At 39.6% G+C, this 16,074-nt stretch overlaps 1 protein-coding gene across 1 annotated transcript in view; it reads left to right on the top strand.

Moving 5' to 3' along the window:
- Positions 1–5,062: 5,062 nt before the first annotated feature.
- tnr (tenascin R (restrictin, janusin)) overlaps positions 5,063–16,074 on the top strand; it is an 83,918-nt gene continuing 72,906 nt past the window's right edge. The window contains exons 1-6 of the mRNA XM_078263661.1: positions 5,063–5,111; positions 7,453–7,459; positions 11,496–11,616; positions 12,965–13,187; positions 13,324–13,424; positions 15,953–16,074. The exon at positions 15,953–16,074 is cut by the window's right edge and continues 41 nt beyond it. Coding sequence (XP_078119787.1) covers positions 5,063–5,111; positions 7,453–7,459; positions 11,496–11,616; positions 12,965–13,187; positions 13,324–13,424; positions 15,953–16,074 — 623 coding nt within the window. The remainder of the gene's footprint in view (positions 5,112–7,452; positions 7,460–11,495; positions 11,617–12,964; positions 13,188–13,323; positions 13,425–15,952) is intronic.

Here is a 16,074-nt window from a genome sequence, read left to right as displayed (position 1 = left end):
CACTTATGTCTGGAATTCATGGTCAATAAATCTCATTTATATTAAATCATACCTAATTTCTGAGTTTAAAAAAAATTATGAATTATCCTGACTAAAATCAGAGGATGTGGAGTGGATCCCAGACAGGTAGGCGTTTAGTCAGGAAACAGTTTAGAAACCATTTCAATTTATTTTCAAATCCTATAAATTGAATAAAAACACCCAAAATTCAATGAAAGTAATGATCCGATCCTTCATTTCACTTGCAAAGAGCGTTGTATGGAACCATCCATGTTATTTTTGAGGCAATTTGGTTGAAAGAAACCTATTTTTCTGATACAGAAACTTTAAAAATAGGTCAAATTTGACCCGAGGACAACAGGAGGGTTAATTAGCAGAAAAATATTAGTAAAAATAGTTCTTGTATTTAAACTAAAGGAGTAACAGATAAGATAAATGCTTTCAGGAGATTGAATACTGTCTTCATTGTCAACACTTCTTCACTGCATGTTATCTCAGCGCTTCCTGTGAACATTTGTTTACATCTTCCTTCATAAATCGGTCTCACTGTGCAGCGTGGATAAGGCAGTCATTTGTGGCCTGAGGTTGTATTATTTGCTGTAGAATGGAATCCATTTCATGGTCCCATCTTTGCTCTGAAACAGCCCTGAGAAAGAGGAAAAGACTTGTGCAGCCCATGAACAGAGCCCAATGGTCCTGAAAGACAAGGCAATTTGGCCAGAGTAATGGGAATAATGAGAAAAGCATCGTAATGTTGCCACAGTCCAATTTACAAGGTGGAGAGAGAAAGAGAGACAGGGAGAGCTAAAAGGGAAGCAGGGACGGAAGAGGGATAAAGGAACGGGAGAGACAGAGTGAGCGATCACCCACGCAAGAAGGCCTGCTATTGGTTTTGTGTTCATGTTGAGGTGGCTGCACATTAACCTGTGCAAATGGAGGTTATGGCTTTACTTCCATAGGGCGAGCAAGGAGGGGACAACAAGGGCTGCTGCCACTAAAAGAGAGAGAGTGAGAGAGAGAGAAAGCAGTGAACCTAGCAGAGAGAACATTCTGTCTTTCCATCTCTATAGTCTGTGGCTTTCAGCCTGAGAATTGGCCATAAATGTGTGATTATACAGCACATCTCAGAACAGATTTACCATGCAGTGTGAAAAAAATGACTTTTAGGGATAAAGATAATCCTCCGAGAAAGAAAGAGAGAAAATGAAAACCCTGTCAGAGAGATAAAAGGAGATTGCGAAAATGACAACTATAGATAATGAAAAATGAGAGCTGCAAATAAGAGAAGACGGACCAGCTGAGATCGAAGGTCATTTTCTCAAAGAGGTGAATGGAATCATGGATGAGAGAGAAAGTGTGAGTACGGCAAAAAAAAAAAAAAAGTCCACTTGACCACTCTCCTGACTTCACCTTAAGACACAGCAGTGAGATGCTGCACAGCAATGACAAGACTTCAGCAAATGGATGTTTCCTGTCCCCCTGGTAGCAGTTCAGGCCTGAGACCGCCATCCAGCCTGCAGCATCTTGAGCCAGACGCAGCACTTAGTGCCTTCCTTCGCACTGACTGCTCATGATCACAGTGTCTCTCTGAGCGACTGTGTGTATCAGCAGCTGGGGATTACAATTGCAGCTGGATTACACAAGGCAATTGTTTCATTAAACGTTTTCACTGTCCTCCTCGCGATCGTGAAGGAATAGTTACAGTGAGTTGCTCCCAAGGCTGACTTATCTGTTCTCACTGAGTCCCCTGAGGGCCGCAGAGAGGAAAGAGACCACATACACAGATTGAGACTTATGTCTTCAGGGCAGACAGAAAGCACTTGGTTGGGAGGCAACAGTCTAAAAAGCCCTGTGGCCTTGGAAAGAGATCTACAAGCACAGTGAGAGTTAATGAAGCTTTCCAGGGCATATCCCTTAATAATATATAATAATAACACAATCCAAGAGGGATGTTAATCTCCTGTGAGTCCCTAACTGCTAAAACACACAGATACACACACCTACACACATTTATTCAGAGAGAGACTGTGACCAGGGGCTGCTTCTCGTTTCATGATGCAGCTGGTTGAATAGGAGAGGTTTGTTTAGCAGGCTGCTTTTTTTCTTCAGCTTTCTTTTCTGTCTCTCGAACCCTCTTGTCAGTTGTCCTGTTTTGTTCATTATTAAATCCTTATAATCATTACACTCTTTTTTTTCTCTAATACTTTATCTTGTCCATCTTCTAAAGGCTAAACTTCCCAAAGTCATTTACACTTTGCATTAGATATGGTCTGTATATGGATAACATAATTTATATATATACTGTACATGTGCATGAATAGGAAAACAGCATCTTTATGCAGCCCTTCTAAAGGTGTCTCTGTACAACGTGTTTGGAGTGAAATACAGTACAAAAAAAAGTCATGACCCATCTTGACTTTTGCCATGACCTCAGCCTTGCTGAAGAGCTGCAAGAACAATACACTCCTTGGGCAAGACATTGAATCCTGAGTTGCCGAGTGTGAATGTTTATCTGATGAGCAGGTGGCACCTTGGCTGCAGTGTGTGAATGGTTCCTGTACTATGTAAAAGCGCTTTGAGTAGTCATTAAGGCTATATAAATACAGTCCATTTACATTTGTGGTGAGGGGAGTGGTGCTCACAGCTATAAGCTGTTAATACTGTTGTGATAATAACAAGCTATCATCCTCTTCACACCTCCATTGAACACTAAGAACTTTTTTTCTTTTGTAACTGTGTTTCTGTGGCCCCTTTTTTGCCCTCCATAATCAAACAACATTTTATATATGACTTGTAAATTTTTTTCAGAAAACAATATATAAAACCCAAGAAAAACACATCAATGAGCTATTGCACTGGGTGACATGCTCTTTCATTATGATGAACATGGAAACTAGAGCTGTGAATCTTCACTGATCTCCCGATTCCATTACGATTATCATGTCTTCGATCCAATATCTCGATGCGTCAAATACATTTTTTATTAAAGCCATATAGGATATTTGACTTGACAGAATACATTAAGATACTGTATAGTTCAATATAATACAGTTTTCTATATTACTTCATATGGTTATGTTTTCATCCAAAAATACAAGTAGTAAGATATAACCAATCTTTTTTATTTAACAGTCTGAACACAGCAGACAGCACACACACACACACACACACACACACACACACACACACACACACACACAAACACACTTCATAGCTTTTCAAGTTTCAATAACAAAACATTCTGCAGTGCTCTAATGCTAAATAAATTGGATACATAAAACTACAGCACTGAGCACATGGCACTTCCTGAATGTGCAAAACATAACAGAATATGTAAACAGAAATGTTGTTAGGCATACATTCAATTGTAAACAGACCGACCTGCGTGAGGTCAATGGGAAGTTAGCAATCAAACGTAAATAAGTGTACATGCATGGAATACAAATGCATTGCTTTTATTTTGAAGGAGACAGTTTTTTGTTGTTGCTTTTTTTGTGAGAACGTATGCAGCTTCTTCTTCTCTGGTTGCAAGTCGCAATTAAAAAGAAGTAGAAGAAGAACTGCAATGTGTCGGACCCCTGTGTCGGCAAGAGACGTTAGCATGGACATGAATGAGCTGGTATCCCTTAAAAATGTCAGCTCATGGGAAAGAAAGGAAGGTCGATATAGCGTGCCGAGTTCTTAACCAAACATGGACATGGAATGTTATTTTTCATTTGAATGTTTATGCCGCGGCCGGAAAATTAACGAGTGACATCATTGCGTTATAATCGATTATGGTTGGCCACTGCATCGATGCAGCATCGTCCATGTCCGCATCGCGATGCATCGATTATTTGATTAATTTCAACACCTCTAATGGAAACTGTAGTATATTTTGAGTTGATCCCACATACTGTAAATACTAAATGTGTATTTGTCCATTTGCTAAAACTACAGCAACCTGCTGTTTTACAGATGAAATGAAAATGAAAGTATGCTTTTTTGCCAGCCGTTTCATTTCACCAAACATTCAATAGCAAATATAATCTCTGATCGAATCAAACCATGATGACTTATTACACCTTTAGTCTTAACATCTCATAAAAAAGTGAAAATGCTGCCTCTTGGCGGCGATAAAGTCACCTATTTCAAAGGCAGATCGAGACCAGTCTTGACATCCTGTAAAACCTGCAGCAACTCCTGCGCCTGATACTTATTACCCACACTTTATGGTGACAGTAACAACACAGTCACATTGGTAAATAGTTAGAATAACAAAAATGAACTGTTTTCTACTGTTTGAGGGATGTACAGTCAGTGGCTACTTTATAAAGTAATCTTGCTCGTTAATTCAAACTGCCAGCTCCTCTAAACGGTGAATAATGTGAAGCAGCTGAATATATTAAGTATGCAGACAGGGGCAAGAGGTCCAGTTGCTGCTCGACTGAAGATTAAAATCAGCAAGATGTGTGATGTAAGCAGAGTTGTTGTTACTGCCACAATACAGTGTATAGACTTAACAGCAGATAAAGTGATAAACAAAAATCACACAGTCAGTGGCACCTTTCTCTGGAAAACAGCAAGGAAGGACACACGTGAGGAAATGAGAGCTCTGTGAGTCATCTGTGAATGATTTAAGAAACACGACATGTGACATGTGTTGCTGCTCGGATTCAAGATGGTGAAAGAGAGAATGTGTGGCTGAAAAAACGGTGATAACATCACACAGAAATCTGACACATAGATTCAGTATGGATTAAAATCCCTAATGAGCATCCCCATCACATTGTTGAATGTATGCCTCAAAGAATCTTTTTTTTTTTCTGGAGAAAAAATGGGTCCTATCTACCACAGAGTTTGTTTACTCTGTTTACAGAGTGTATATATAGGTCAAAATAGGCCAATATATAATCCTAAAAAAAAGGCTAAGTAAGCCTTTAAATCAGGATCTTTATATGTATTGCTTGATAAAGCCACAAAGCTGCATAAAACCCTTTGCAGTGTGAGCTTTTGACCTGTAGTCAAACCACAAATCCCAGTAATCCCTGAAGTGAAATTTGCATCACACTGCCTGACTGTCATGGACACCCTTGCTACTCTGCCGTTGCTAACACTTCAGTGCAGTAAATGCAGTAAAGGTCCATTTAAAACAATAGGGCTTCACAGGTGCAGCATAGAAACATCTCTGTGTATCGTTGGAGTTTGTACTGTACAATGAGTTCTAGGGCCATATCTTGCACCCGGCGCAGTGCAGCGCAAAGCCCAACGCAAGTGTCTTTGCTAGTTTAACACCAATACAGTTGTCAATTTCCCATCCAGTGCCTGGATTTTTTTTTTAAATAGCAAATGCACCTGTGCCCATCTTTGCGCCCATGGGCGTGCTGGTCTTACAGGGAGGTATCATAGGCGGAGTTTGACATTCAAGCCAGGGGGGGCAAAAAAAGAACTCATTGTAGCAGCTGAGACCTGGCTTACCACTTGGGGAACACAGCACGAGCACATATGGACAAAACAAACATGCTAAATAAACATATATGTTTATTTTTAAAGCAGATTTTAAATTACATTGTAACAATTTAACAATCCGCCCTTATGAAATCCAATCGCGGGACGGCTGTCTTGGAACACAATAGACAGACGGTGGCGGAATGCCCCGACACTTAAATTCAACTAAAATGTAACAGTGAACAATCAGTTTTCGACTTACAGTCTGTTGAGATGCCTCTCCAAACTCACCATAAAACGTTAAGACACGTTGATCCGTATTTTGCCGTAACCCAGTGACACGGGAAAAAAGTAATTCACAGTGATCAGTAGATCCACAAACAGGGTCACGGTGTATCCAGCAAGGCCTATACGAGCGTCACATTCACCAGCCAGCTCCAAACAGGTGAACGAGGCTTCTCCACTTCGCCGTTTAAACAAAGTGGAATAAAACATACTATATATACTATTCATATAGGCTATAAAAGTCCAAATCTCCACAAACATGCAAAAGATTACAAATAAAAATATTACGGTGCAAATCCGCCATCATAATAGCAATGCGCCAAGGTACAAACACGCCTGGCTTTCAAAGGGAATGGGAGATGACACTCTGATTGGTGTATTGCATGTTACGCCTAAAACACACCTATGAATTAATGAAGACACTAAGTACAACCCTTTTGAACCATGTGCCCAGCGCACAGATCCTTTTTTCCGCCGTCAAACTAGCAAAAGTGGATTTGGACACGCCCTAAACGCACCTGCGCCGTGCGCTGCACGCCGTGTGCTTAGATCGTTAAAATAGGGCCCCTAGTCTGAAGACTACACTGCAGAGTTCATCGCCTATATCTTTTTAGCCTGGACACAGGCCATGTCGATGGAGTTGGGCAAAATAAGAGCAAGACCAGGAAAGTATAGTTTTATTGTTAGGTAGTCACAAGTGAGTGACAGTAGAATCATTTCATAAATCCAACAATAATAGTCTGTGGTACCATATGTTGTCTTTTGTTCTGTTTTTTTTTTAAGTTGAGTAGACTATGATACACTGAAAAGCAATATATGTCAAAATCAAATATCAAATTCAATCTTGATATTTTTGTCCATTTTCTCATTTTGTATCAAATACATTACCGCGAATAGCATGTGTTTGTGTGTATGAGTGTTCATTTGTACCTTACCTAATGTACAGTAATGGTACTGGTCTGTAAATGTTTATTTTTTCTCTTCGGGGCCATTAGAAAAAAGGAAGCAAGCTCAGTAGTTTTACTATTATTACCTTTCAAATAGCTGATGTTCTCAACAAGATGTTCCTTTCAATATCTGCCATTGACTTTGTTCACCCAGGATATGTAGAGAGTCTGAGCATGCTCTGAAAAAAGAGATATAATTAGGAATTCTACATTACCACACCTCTTTACACTATTTTATGAATGAATTTATTATTTAGACATTGTAAATATCATAACCAGAATTTCCATCCATCCGTCCGTCCATCCGTCAGTCCGTCAGTCAGTCAGTCAGTCAGTCAGTCAGTCAATCAATCAATCAATCAATCAATCAATCAACCAACCAACCAACCAACCAATCAATCATTTTTTTATGGTTTCTCTGTTTACTATAAAACCAGTCGTTTGCCATTTAGTACTTGCTCTTTTATATAATATCTAGCAGCACATATGTATCCACAGCAAGCGATAAAAAAAAGACTATGTGAAGCACCCACACGACAAAGATAGGGTTAGTATCTCGGACTCGGTGTTATTACACTGTGCATTTTTTAAATTCAAGTCTTATTTCATATCGACTCTTACTACCCGTAAACCACATTGTGGATGAAAGACTAAGGTACTTTAAAAGATTCAAGACAAAAAAAATATATCAAAAGCTCACCTCAGAGAGAAATATATTCTAACATTTCAAGATGAAAAAAGTAGAACAGACGAGATCAAAGTGATTATTATTTTTTTACATCAGGCTTTTAAGCATGCTGGTTTTTGTGATTCATTTTACAGTTGGGATATTTTGCAGAGTAGCCTTTTTTGTATTTAGCTGAACATTTTACCTTTTTCCTTTGTAACGCTGCGTAAGTTTTCTGATGATTTTTATTATAATTGGAACAGGCCATTTCATTTCAGCCTCACAGGGTCTGAACTCATCCAGTTTGTCTCAAGAAAATCACCAGGTAATACATAACGTGACAGCGTTGTTTCAGAGCATTTCAGTCATTTCAGTCATTGACTTGATTTTTCTACACACAGAATATTTAGCTGTGAATAAGCAGGAACACACATACACATGCACTCTCAGTTTTTCCATGCAGCTAAATTACTTCACCAAGTCTTTGTTGTACTTACACAATCAGAAAGTGTCTCTAGATTGAGAGGCTGCCTGCTGACAGATCTAATTACCGTCAAGACAGATGGACTGTTGTTAAATGAAACGCTAAAAACCATTGATACATGACAGTGTGATTTTGTGTATGTCTTTGTGCATTTCCCAATGTGTATTTGTGGATATGACTGTGAATGCAACAGTACTGCGGATTTGAAGATGTATGTATCAGTGCACTTGGTTTTGTGCTGGCTAATGTGCTTGTGTGCGTGTGCTCTCTCATGGAAAAGAAAGTGAGTAAATTAAGCCAGTTGTTAGTGCCTGAAGCAGGTTGATTCTTTTCACTCTGAATGAATGGGTTCTATCCTTAATTGAGCCTCCATGATAAAACTCTTCTCGTTGTGCGATGAAATGCTTGTGGGCATTAGCCTGCTCCATGACCCAATGACTAAAGGATAACCCTGTGACTTTGAAACTCTTTGAAACTTTTATCACTGCCAGTGTAAAACTGTGTATAGGGTTGTGTTAATGTACTCTATGGGTCTATATTTGGTAGTCATTTAAAAGCAGTATGCCTTAAAGCAAGACACTTGCATGCATCACAAGACCTTATATCTATTTGTTTATAGTGAGATGAAAAGGTTGCATGACACTTTGAGCTCTTTTGAACTTTAAGGGTCTTCTGAATTATCTTTTAATAATTTCCAAGATGTCTCCTGGAAAGAACGTAATGAAAATAATGTAATTGATTACTCATTACCGGGAAAAAAAAGACAGTGTTCATTTGGTACACTTCTACTTAATTAAGTCCAATTAATTGCTAACGTAACCTAGAGCGGTGGTTCCGGGGACCACCAGGGGTCCTTGAGAGGGGTCCAGGGGGTCCTCAGCAAAAAGGGGAATCATTATTTTCACTCTAATTACATCCATAAGTAACACAATGACATAATGTATAACTATTCTGGTTATGGGTTTCGTCCACTTTCTGTAATAAAACTAAAAGCAAAAATCTTATCAAATGGGGGTCCGGGGTCTAACTTGTGTCAGTTTAGGAGTCCTTGAAAAGGAAAAGAGCAGGAACCACTTACCTAGATTGACTTTAGCACAGCTGGTCAGCTTAACATGCACAAATGTGAAATGTATCTACAAATGTTATTGGCCTCAAATACTCAGTACTGGTAGGACTCTAGCATAAAACACAATAGTATGGCTGAGAGGTGTTTTCCATAATGCTTATTATAGAAAACATCATCATCATCATCATCACCACATGTTTGAAGGGTGCGTGTGAGCCCTCTACTGAAGTCAGCTGAATGGATGCTGTTTTAGCTAATGGCTGTGAAGAAGATGGTTCCAGTTGGCTTTGTCCATCTCACTCCTTCATTATCAGCATGCTTCTCATTTGTTTGGTGAATTCACCGGTTAAACGGCTCGTGTCGTGTCAAACACTCTCCCGTCAAGCAGCATGCTTTCAATCTCTTTAGTGTAGAGTAGGCAGCATTGGTTGAGTCGATTCTTTCAAGGCCAAAGTCATTGTTTTTTTGTCATTCACATTTTTTATAGTTTTTTTATAGAAACGGAGACAAGAACAATAGTGATCTCTCTCTCTAAGCAAAAACGAGAGAGATGACAACAAATGAGCAAAAAAAATAACATAGAAATATAAATATACATACACAGGGTAAACATTGGTCTAACTCGTCTCCATACCTTACACATATCATCACACCAGTAGCACAAATGATGAGTCTTCTACCAATATCATGCAATACCAGTCATCTCTCAAACATCTTAGCAGTGACTTATACAGACATTAAAATCATTTAGTCAAATTCTGCCCCATTAAGTATGCAATATTGCATTCATGTAGGGGCCCCATATTTTCCAAAATACCTCCTGTCTGTTGTTCATTTCTCCACACCATTCATTGAAAGGGATGATGTGTTTTGTTTTCCAATGTCTTAGCACAATCCTACAACCTGTGGTGAAGGCCAGTCTGCACCATAGAGTCTGTTGAACTGACAGGCCCACCCCTGCTGGTATTATGCCTAATATACAAAGTGCCAGGTTCTGTATCAAGTCTGCCCGTAGTACTTTGTTAACGAATGTTATAATATCTTCCCATAAGTTTGTCGTCATTTGACATTCATATAACATATGCATCAATGAGCCTCGGTGGATGAGCCGATTTCAACCAGCTGGCCACCCTGAAATCTTTCCTGTATCACAGTATAAGATTTTAGGGGAAATTTTCTTTGTATAGACATTATACAGCTTCTCGGCCAAAGTCATTGTTAAAAGCATTAGCGGCACAGTCTGAAGCGAGACATGCTGCAGATTGTGACGTATGACCAGCTGTCTTTCCCCTATGGGTCTTTTATGATATACTGTACTTGTCAACAGTCTTTATGTGAGTGTTTCTGTTCACCACACGCATACAAAACCTCACACATATGCACACGCACGCAGAGGTTGTTCCACTTTGCCATAAAATGAAGGATGTGCTCAGATGGGTGCAAAAGATCTTGAAAGTGAAGTCTGAGTCTGCATCAATTCAAAACAACAAACCATTTTATATCTTCAATGAGACAAACTTAAAAGGTTTGCATGGCTCGCACACACTTGGAATCACTCTGTTTCTCATTTATTTTCAAATACACTGATGTTTCAACATTTTCACCCTAAATGATCAAAAAAGGTAGAGCCAGTTAGGTTTGATAAGAAGACTTCCATCTGGCTCTCACAAAAGGCGCCAGCTGAGATGCATTGTCGTGTTAAAAGAGACTCTTGAATACAGGCTCATCTGCAATATATTTTTTGTTCCCCCTTCTGAATAGTCTTTTGCCCACGCATACATAGATATGAACGTGCTAAACTCAAGGGAGTTGTGCTTAAATTTACTGCTAGGACACTTTAACACACACACATTCCACTGATATAATTGCTTTTCAGTCTTGTGCTGAACTCCAGATACCAGCTGTCCCAACACTTGCGAGATAGAATATCTGCAGGTTGAGTAAGATGTTTGATCCAGCTGATAGTGGCAAAACGCAATAAATTCAAATAGCAACATTACAGGCAAAGTTCAGCTCTGCAACGTCTCATCTGTGCTGATATGTGACAGTCAGCTTGAAGGATCCACATCAGTTTTTCCTCTGTGCGGCTTTTATTTCAGTGTGTCCCTGTTCTCACGTCCCCACTCAAGGGAGAGGGGATTACAGCGACATCACTCAAACCATTTCTCTACTGAAATCCATCTATCAACTCTCTCCCTGAGCAATATTTCTGTATTCCTCCCAAGTGGAAAGATCTAATATTTGGTACTGCTCAGTGAAATACATTCAAAGGTTCTTAGCCAGTTCCACAATCCCTTTTTTCTTCTAAAGCCAATTATTTTATGTCAGATCAAAGACATTTATTCACCATTTACAGAGGATAAGCTGATGGCAGTGAGACTACCCACTCACTCACACACACACACACACACACACACACACACACACACACACACACACACACACACACACACACAATAGACAAACATGAACAGATATGTTTCCATGTTGGCACACTAAACTACACTGGAACAGCTACAGTATACTAGATATTTTCCAAGCAACACAAACATCATCCCTAACTACTGTTTCTCTTTTTCTCTTCTCCCACCTTTTTTACTTCTTCTCACTTCTCTACAGGTGTGAGTGGACAGGAGTGGTGAGGTTTCTTCCCAGCATGCAACTGGCACAGCAACATAACAGGGCCACTGTGCCCACAGCAGGCTGGATCCTAGTTTTGGCTCTGTTTCTTGCTCTACAGGTAAAGTGCATTCGGACAAAATAGCCAAAATGAGTTGAGCTGCCCGGGGCTTTTTTTTTCATATTCACTTTTTATTTCAAATCTACTATTTTTGGCAGCCATGTTAATCCCTTGACTCAGTGCGCAAATCCACACTTATCAGAGAGAAGTGATGATTTGGAGTTCAGTGTTGCTTTCTTGTACATTTCACCTAAAAAGACAAAAAATACTTTTTTTTGTTATAAGGGACAAGGTGTTACAATTGATTGTTCACTAAGCCCCACCCCCCATAATTACTGTTGCTACGTCTTTCAAGCTTTCCATTCTTGCATGGGCAATTTGCAGTCCATAGTGATATTGGTGGCAGATTTAGCACATGTAAAACTCTTAGTAGAGAATAGCTGCTGATGTCAGAAAAAAGTAGGCTTCTCATTTCTTGTCAATATTGTTTTGGCTACAATGACGATGGGTAGGAGGTAGGAGGTACAGCTAACATTAGCTCCATGAGCTGGTTGAAAATGGTCTTTGGTTGTCTTCTTAAGGTTTCCGGCTGACTCATTTTAAAAGAGAATGTTAAATATGCGCTTGGGGCTATTTACATACAAAGATTGAGGCTACAGCTGCATGTCTCAGGCAAAAAGTCACCATCCTCACCAGTTAAGGCCACAAAGAAATGGAATAAGCTTCTTTAGCGGACATGCTAACATTTGGGAAGTTAAGCACACTTTTTAATCCATTCCATACACTTTTACTCTTGTGTTTTGGTGTTTGGTGAAAGGCTTAACAAAGGAATACACCCTCCAAATAATTTAAATGTAAATGACTACAGCTCCATGCACATCTCTTCAACATGTGCAGACGTCTAAAAATCAACAGACCTGCTGTGCCTAGTTACAGTTGCTAAGCTATATTTGGACAATTGCTATACAGTGAATGGATTTCATAAATGCTAAGTTGCACAAAGGTAGTGCTAGTAAGTGCATATTTAACAAGATGTCATAAACATAGTACTCAGTTGTTCCCATGATGTCTACATGTGGCTTCCCCATAAAAGGGTACTTGCTTTGTCTAATGTTTGATATTATCTGTGCTTTCTGCCAGACAAAAACAAACCACAATTTCAAAATACTGAACTGTCAGCAGATTCTTTGCAAATGACTCATGTTTTTCAATGTGAACATTGTATTGTCAGTCTTCCAGCGAGTGAGAAAATCCTTCTTATACTGTGTATTAGTGTCATCTTGTTTTGTGTGTGTCCCCCCCCCCGGGTTCTTTTCTTAGTCTTCACTCCATCATGTTCTGTAAACACAAGATATAAAGGACAAAAACCGTGCGCAGTGTTTTTGTTTCATATTGTCTCTCTCTGCAGGGTGCCGCTCATGCTGCTCCATCAGGAGACAGCAAGCTGGTCCGTACCACCAGAGTGAGGAGACAGACCCCAGGGGGGAATCAGCCCCCCTTTGCTTCCTCAGCCAACGAAACCCTGCGGGAGCAACCTGTGGTCTTTAACCACGTCTACAACATCAATGTACCCTTGGAGTCTCTGTGCTCTGTTGATCTGGATGCCTCCACGCCACCCGCCTCAGGTGATGGTGAGGTCCAAGTCTTTGGGTTTAAACTCACTCTAGTCATCTTATCTGCTGTCCTGGAGGCACCTTGTGTTCACATAAAGACACACAAACGTGCCGTATTTAGACACTTTGAAGACCTATTCTTTTTAATTTAAAGGTTCTCGTGCCGAGTTGGGGTCCACACCTTCTGTAGATGGTCAAATGGATCTAAATGGACCAACGGAATACACTGAGCAGACGCTGGATGCTGACAGCCAGGTAGGTGTTTTAGAAATATATATATATATATTTTTTTTGCTCAATTATTAGTAAAACATAAAGAGCAGTACAGTATTTAGGATGACTAGAGAGTGAGGTGTGAAGATACTTTTTTCGGAGTTATTTAGGCAGACTGTCTCGTCATTTACATACTGATATTTATGGTGATATGTTGTTTTGCTCAGAAAAAACACTGTAGACTTTAAAGTGCTCATATTATGCTCATTTTCAGGTTCATAATTGTATTTAGAGGTTATATCAGAATAGGTTTACATGGTTTAATTTTCAAAAAACACCATATTTTTGTTGTACTGCACATTGCTGCAGCTCCTCTTTTCACCCTGTGTGTTGAGCTCTCTGTTTTAGCTACAGAGTGAGACACTTCTGTTCCATCTTTGTTGGGAGTCGCACATGCGCAGTACCTAGGTAAGGACTACTAGCCAGTCAGAAGCAGAGTATGAGAGCGTGACACGCTAGCATTTAGGCGAGCATTATTACAAAGTGACCACGTTTGTCACGGAAGTAAAGGCTGGACTACAATAGAGCTGTTTGGAGCAGTTTGTGAACAGTGTTTTCTGTTGGAGATGGTAACTCCCTTTGGGGTGTATTTTGGGCTTTTTCACTTTGTAAACCTATAACGTGCACAAAAAAGATATACAGACTAGGACTGTCAAACGATTAACAATTTTTAATAGTTAATCGCGATTAATTGCATGTTTTGTCACAATTAAAATTCTATTATTATTAATATATATATTATTATTATTGCATTTCAGAACTGTTTTTAAGTACATAATAACAATGGAAAGCAATTCTTACCAGTGTATCTTGATTGGGAATCAAATGAATGCAAAGAAAGTGACTTTATGAACTTGACTATTATTTATTTACTGTAAACAAATGTGTGAATCTGTCATTATTACACAATTCCTACAAGTATCTAACCTAACTGAGATGTAACACTAACACTTTGCTTATACAGTACAAACAAAATGGTCCAAAAACCAGATTCCACAGCAGGACATTTAACCTTTACATTTTTAACAAGGATTGAGAACAATTGACTGAGATGTAACACTAACAACCACCATTAAGGCAAACGAGTGCAAAGTCCAGCCAGAGTCAATATAGTGTTTAGTAACTTCTAAATAATTTTGATTACTCACTGACGTCCAGTGATCACCGGTTAATGAGACAGCGTTTGCACTTGGCAGCAGTTCCAGTTTGGCTGCTTTCTCCGTGTCATACAGGCTGTGTATGGTGAAACTACTGTCCCCCTCGATGGCAGTGTATAAGACGGGTCAGAACATGTCAACCATAGTACGTCTTTAAGACCCGAGTCCTCTACGATGCTGACAGGTCTGCAGTTAGTTGCCACCCATTTTGCAAGAGCTGTAGTAATTTTTTTGGATTTGGTTTCATCCACAGGTCGGCAAGTAGCACTCTCCAAAATACTGCTTTGCCTGAGCCCACTAGAATCAAACTGCGTCACGTTAATATGCTTAGCTCGTAGGTGGTAGCTCAAGCTTGACGTGCTTCGGTGATATTTTAATTCGGCTTTACACAATGTGCATATGGCTTTCGACTTGTCTACTGAGCCGTCCGGGAGTTTTTTTTTTAAAAGAAAAGTGCCATCAGAAGTGTGTTGCTGCTGTTGCCTGCCTGCATTCTGCAGCAGAAGATGTGTTATGAAGAAGTACGGCAGCGCCAAAGGGTCAGAATAGTAGCCGTTAGGCACGACGCAAAGCCGAGTGAAGTGTAAAATAAATGAATCGCATGCCGGCATGCGATTAATGCGATTAAAAAAAATTAATCGCATTGCGTCGGCCCTTAATCACATTGCGATTAACGCGTTAACGCTGACAGCCCTAATACAGACACAATAAAGGAAAGGGAAAAAGCCAAAAAGCATAATATGAACACTTTAAAGGCAGTGGTCAACATGAATTCAAGCCAATAACAATTGATTGTGACAGTTTCAGTTCAGATCAGTTTTTTATGTTTCACATATTATACATAACAAAACATACATCAAAAACTATCAATAACCCACTCCCCTATCCATTCATTTATATTCTTAGCATGTCCCAAACAACAAGTCGTATATTAAGTACAACTCTTTCCTCTAAATTATGACACATGACCCTGGTGAGCTTGTTTTTGGGTGCCTACATTGGCTTGTACACATTCTTCGCTGGGCCATCTTCTGCTCTTGCTGTTAGGGAGAGGTGGATAATTTAGGAAGTTTCTACAAACATTTTGATGCTTCTAATTAAACCATGAAAACTGACGATGGCCTGAGTTCTCCCTGACAGACAAAACTAGAAACTTTTTTTCTACCACTTTCCGAACATACAAGTCTGGCAAGTGTTTAATACTTGAAAAATACATTTTGGATGAATTACAAATTAGAATGAACAGAATCTGCATCGTCCCATAATTGTGGTTTAAATTGCCCTTTAATCTTAATTAACGCTCTTAGGTGCCAATATGTACCTCTTAACCAAACTGTTCTTGTTGTTCTTCAGGTAACATTTACTCACCGCATCAACATCCCAAAAGCTGCATGTGGTTGTCCAGCAACAACCACAATCCAGCAACTTGCCACCAGGGTGGAGATGCTGGAGAGAGAAGTTTCACTGCTCAGAGC

The sequence above is a fragment of the Sander vitreus genome, chromosome 12 (assembly GCF_031162955.1).
Source record: "Sander vitreus isolate 19-12246 chromosome 12, sanVit1, whole genome shotgun sequence".
In the NCBI taxonomy this organism is placed as follows: domain Eukaryota; kingdom Metazoa; phylum Chordata; class Actinopteri; order Perciformes; family Percidae; genus Sander; species Sander vitreus.
The sequence above is the reverse complement of the archived record's forward strand: the minus strand, read 5'-3'. Positions and strand labels throughout refer to the sequence as shown.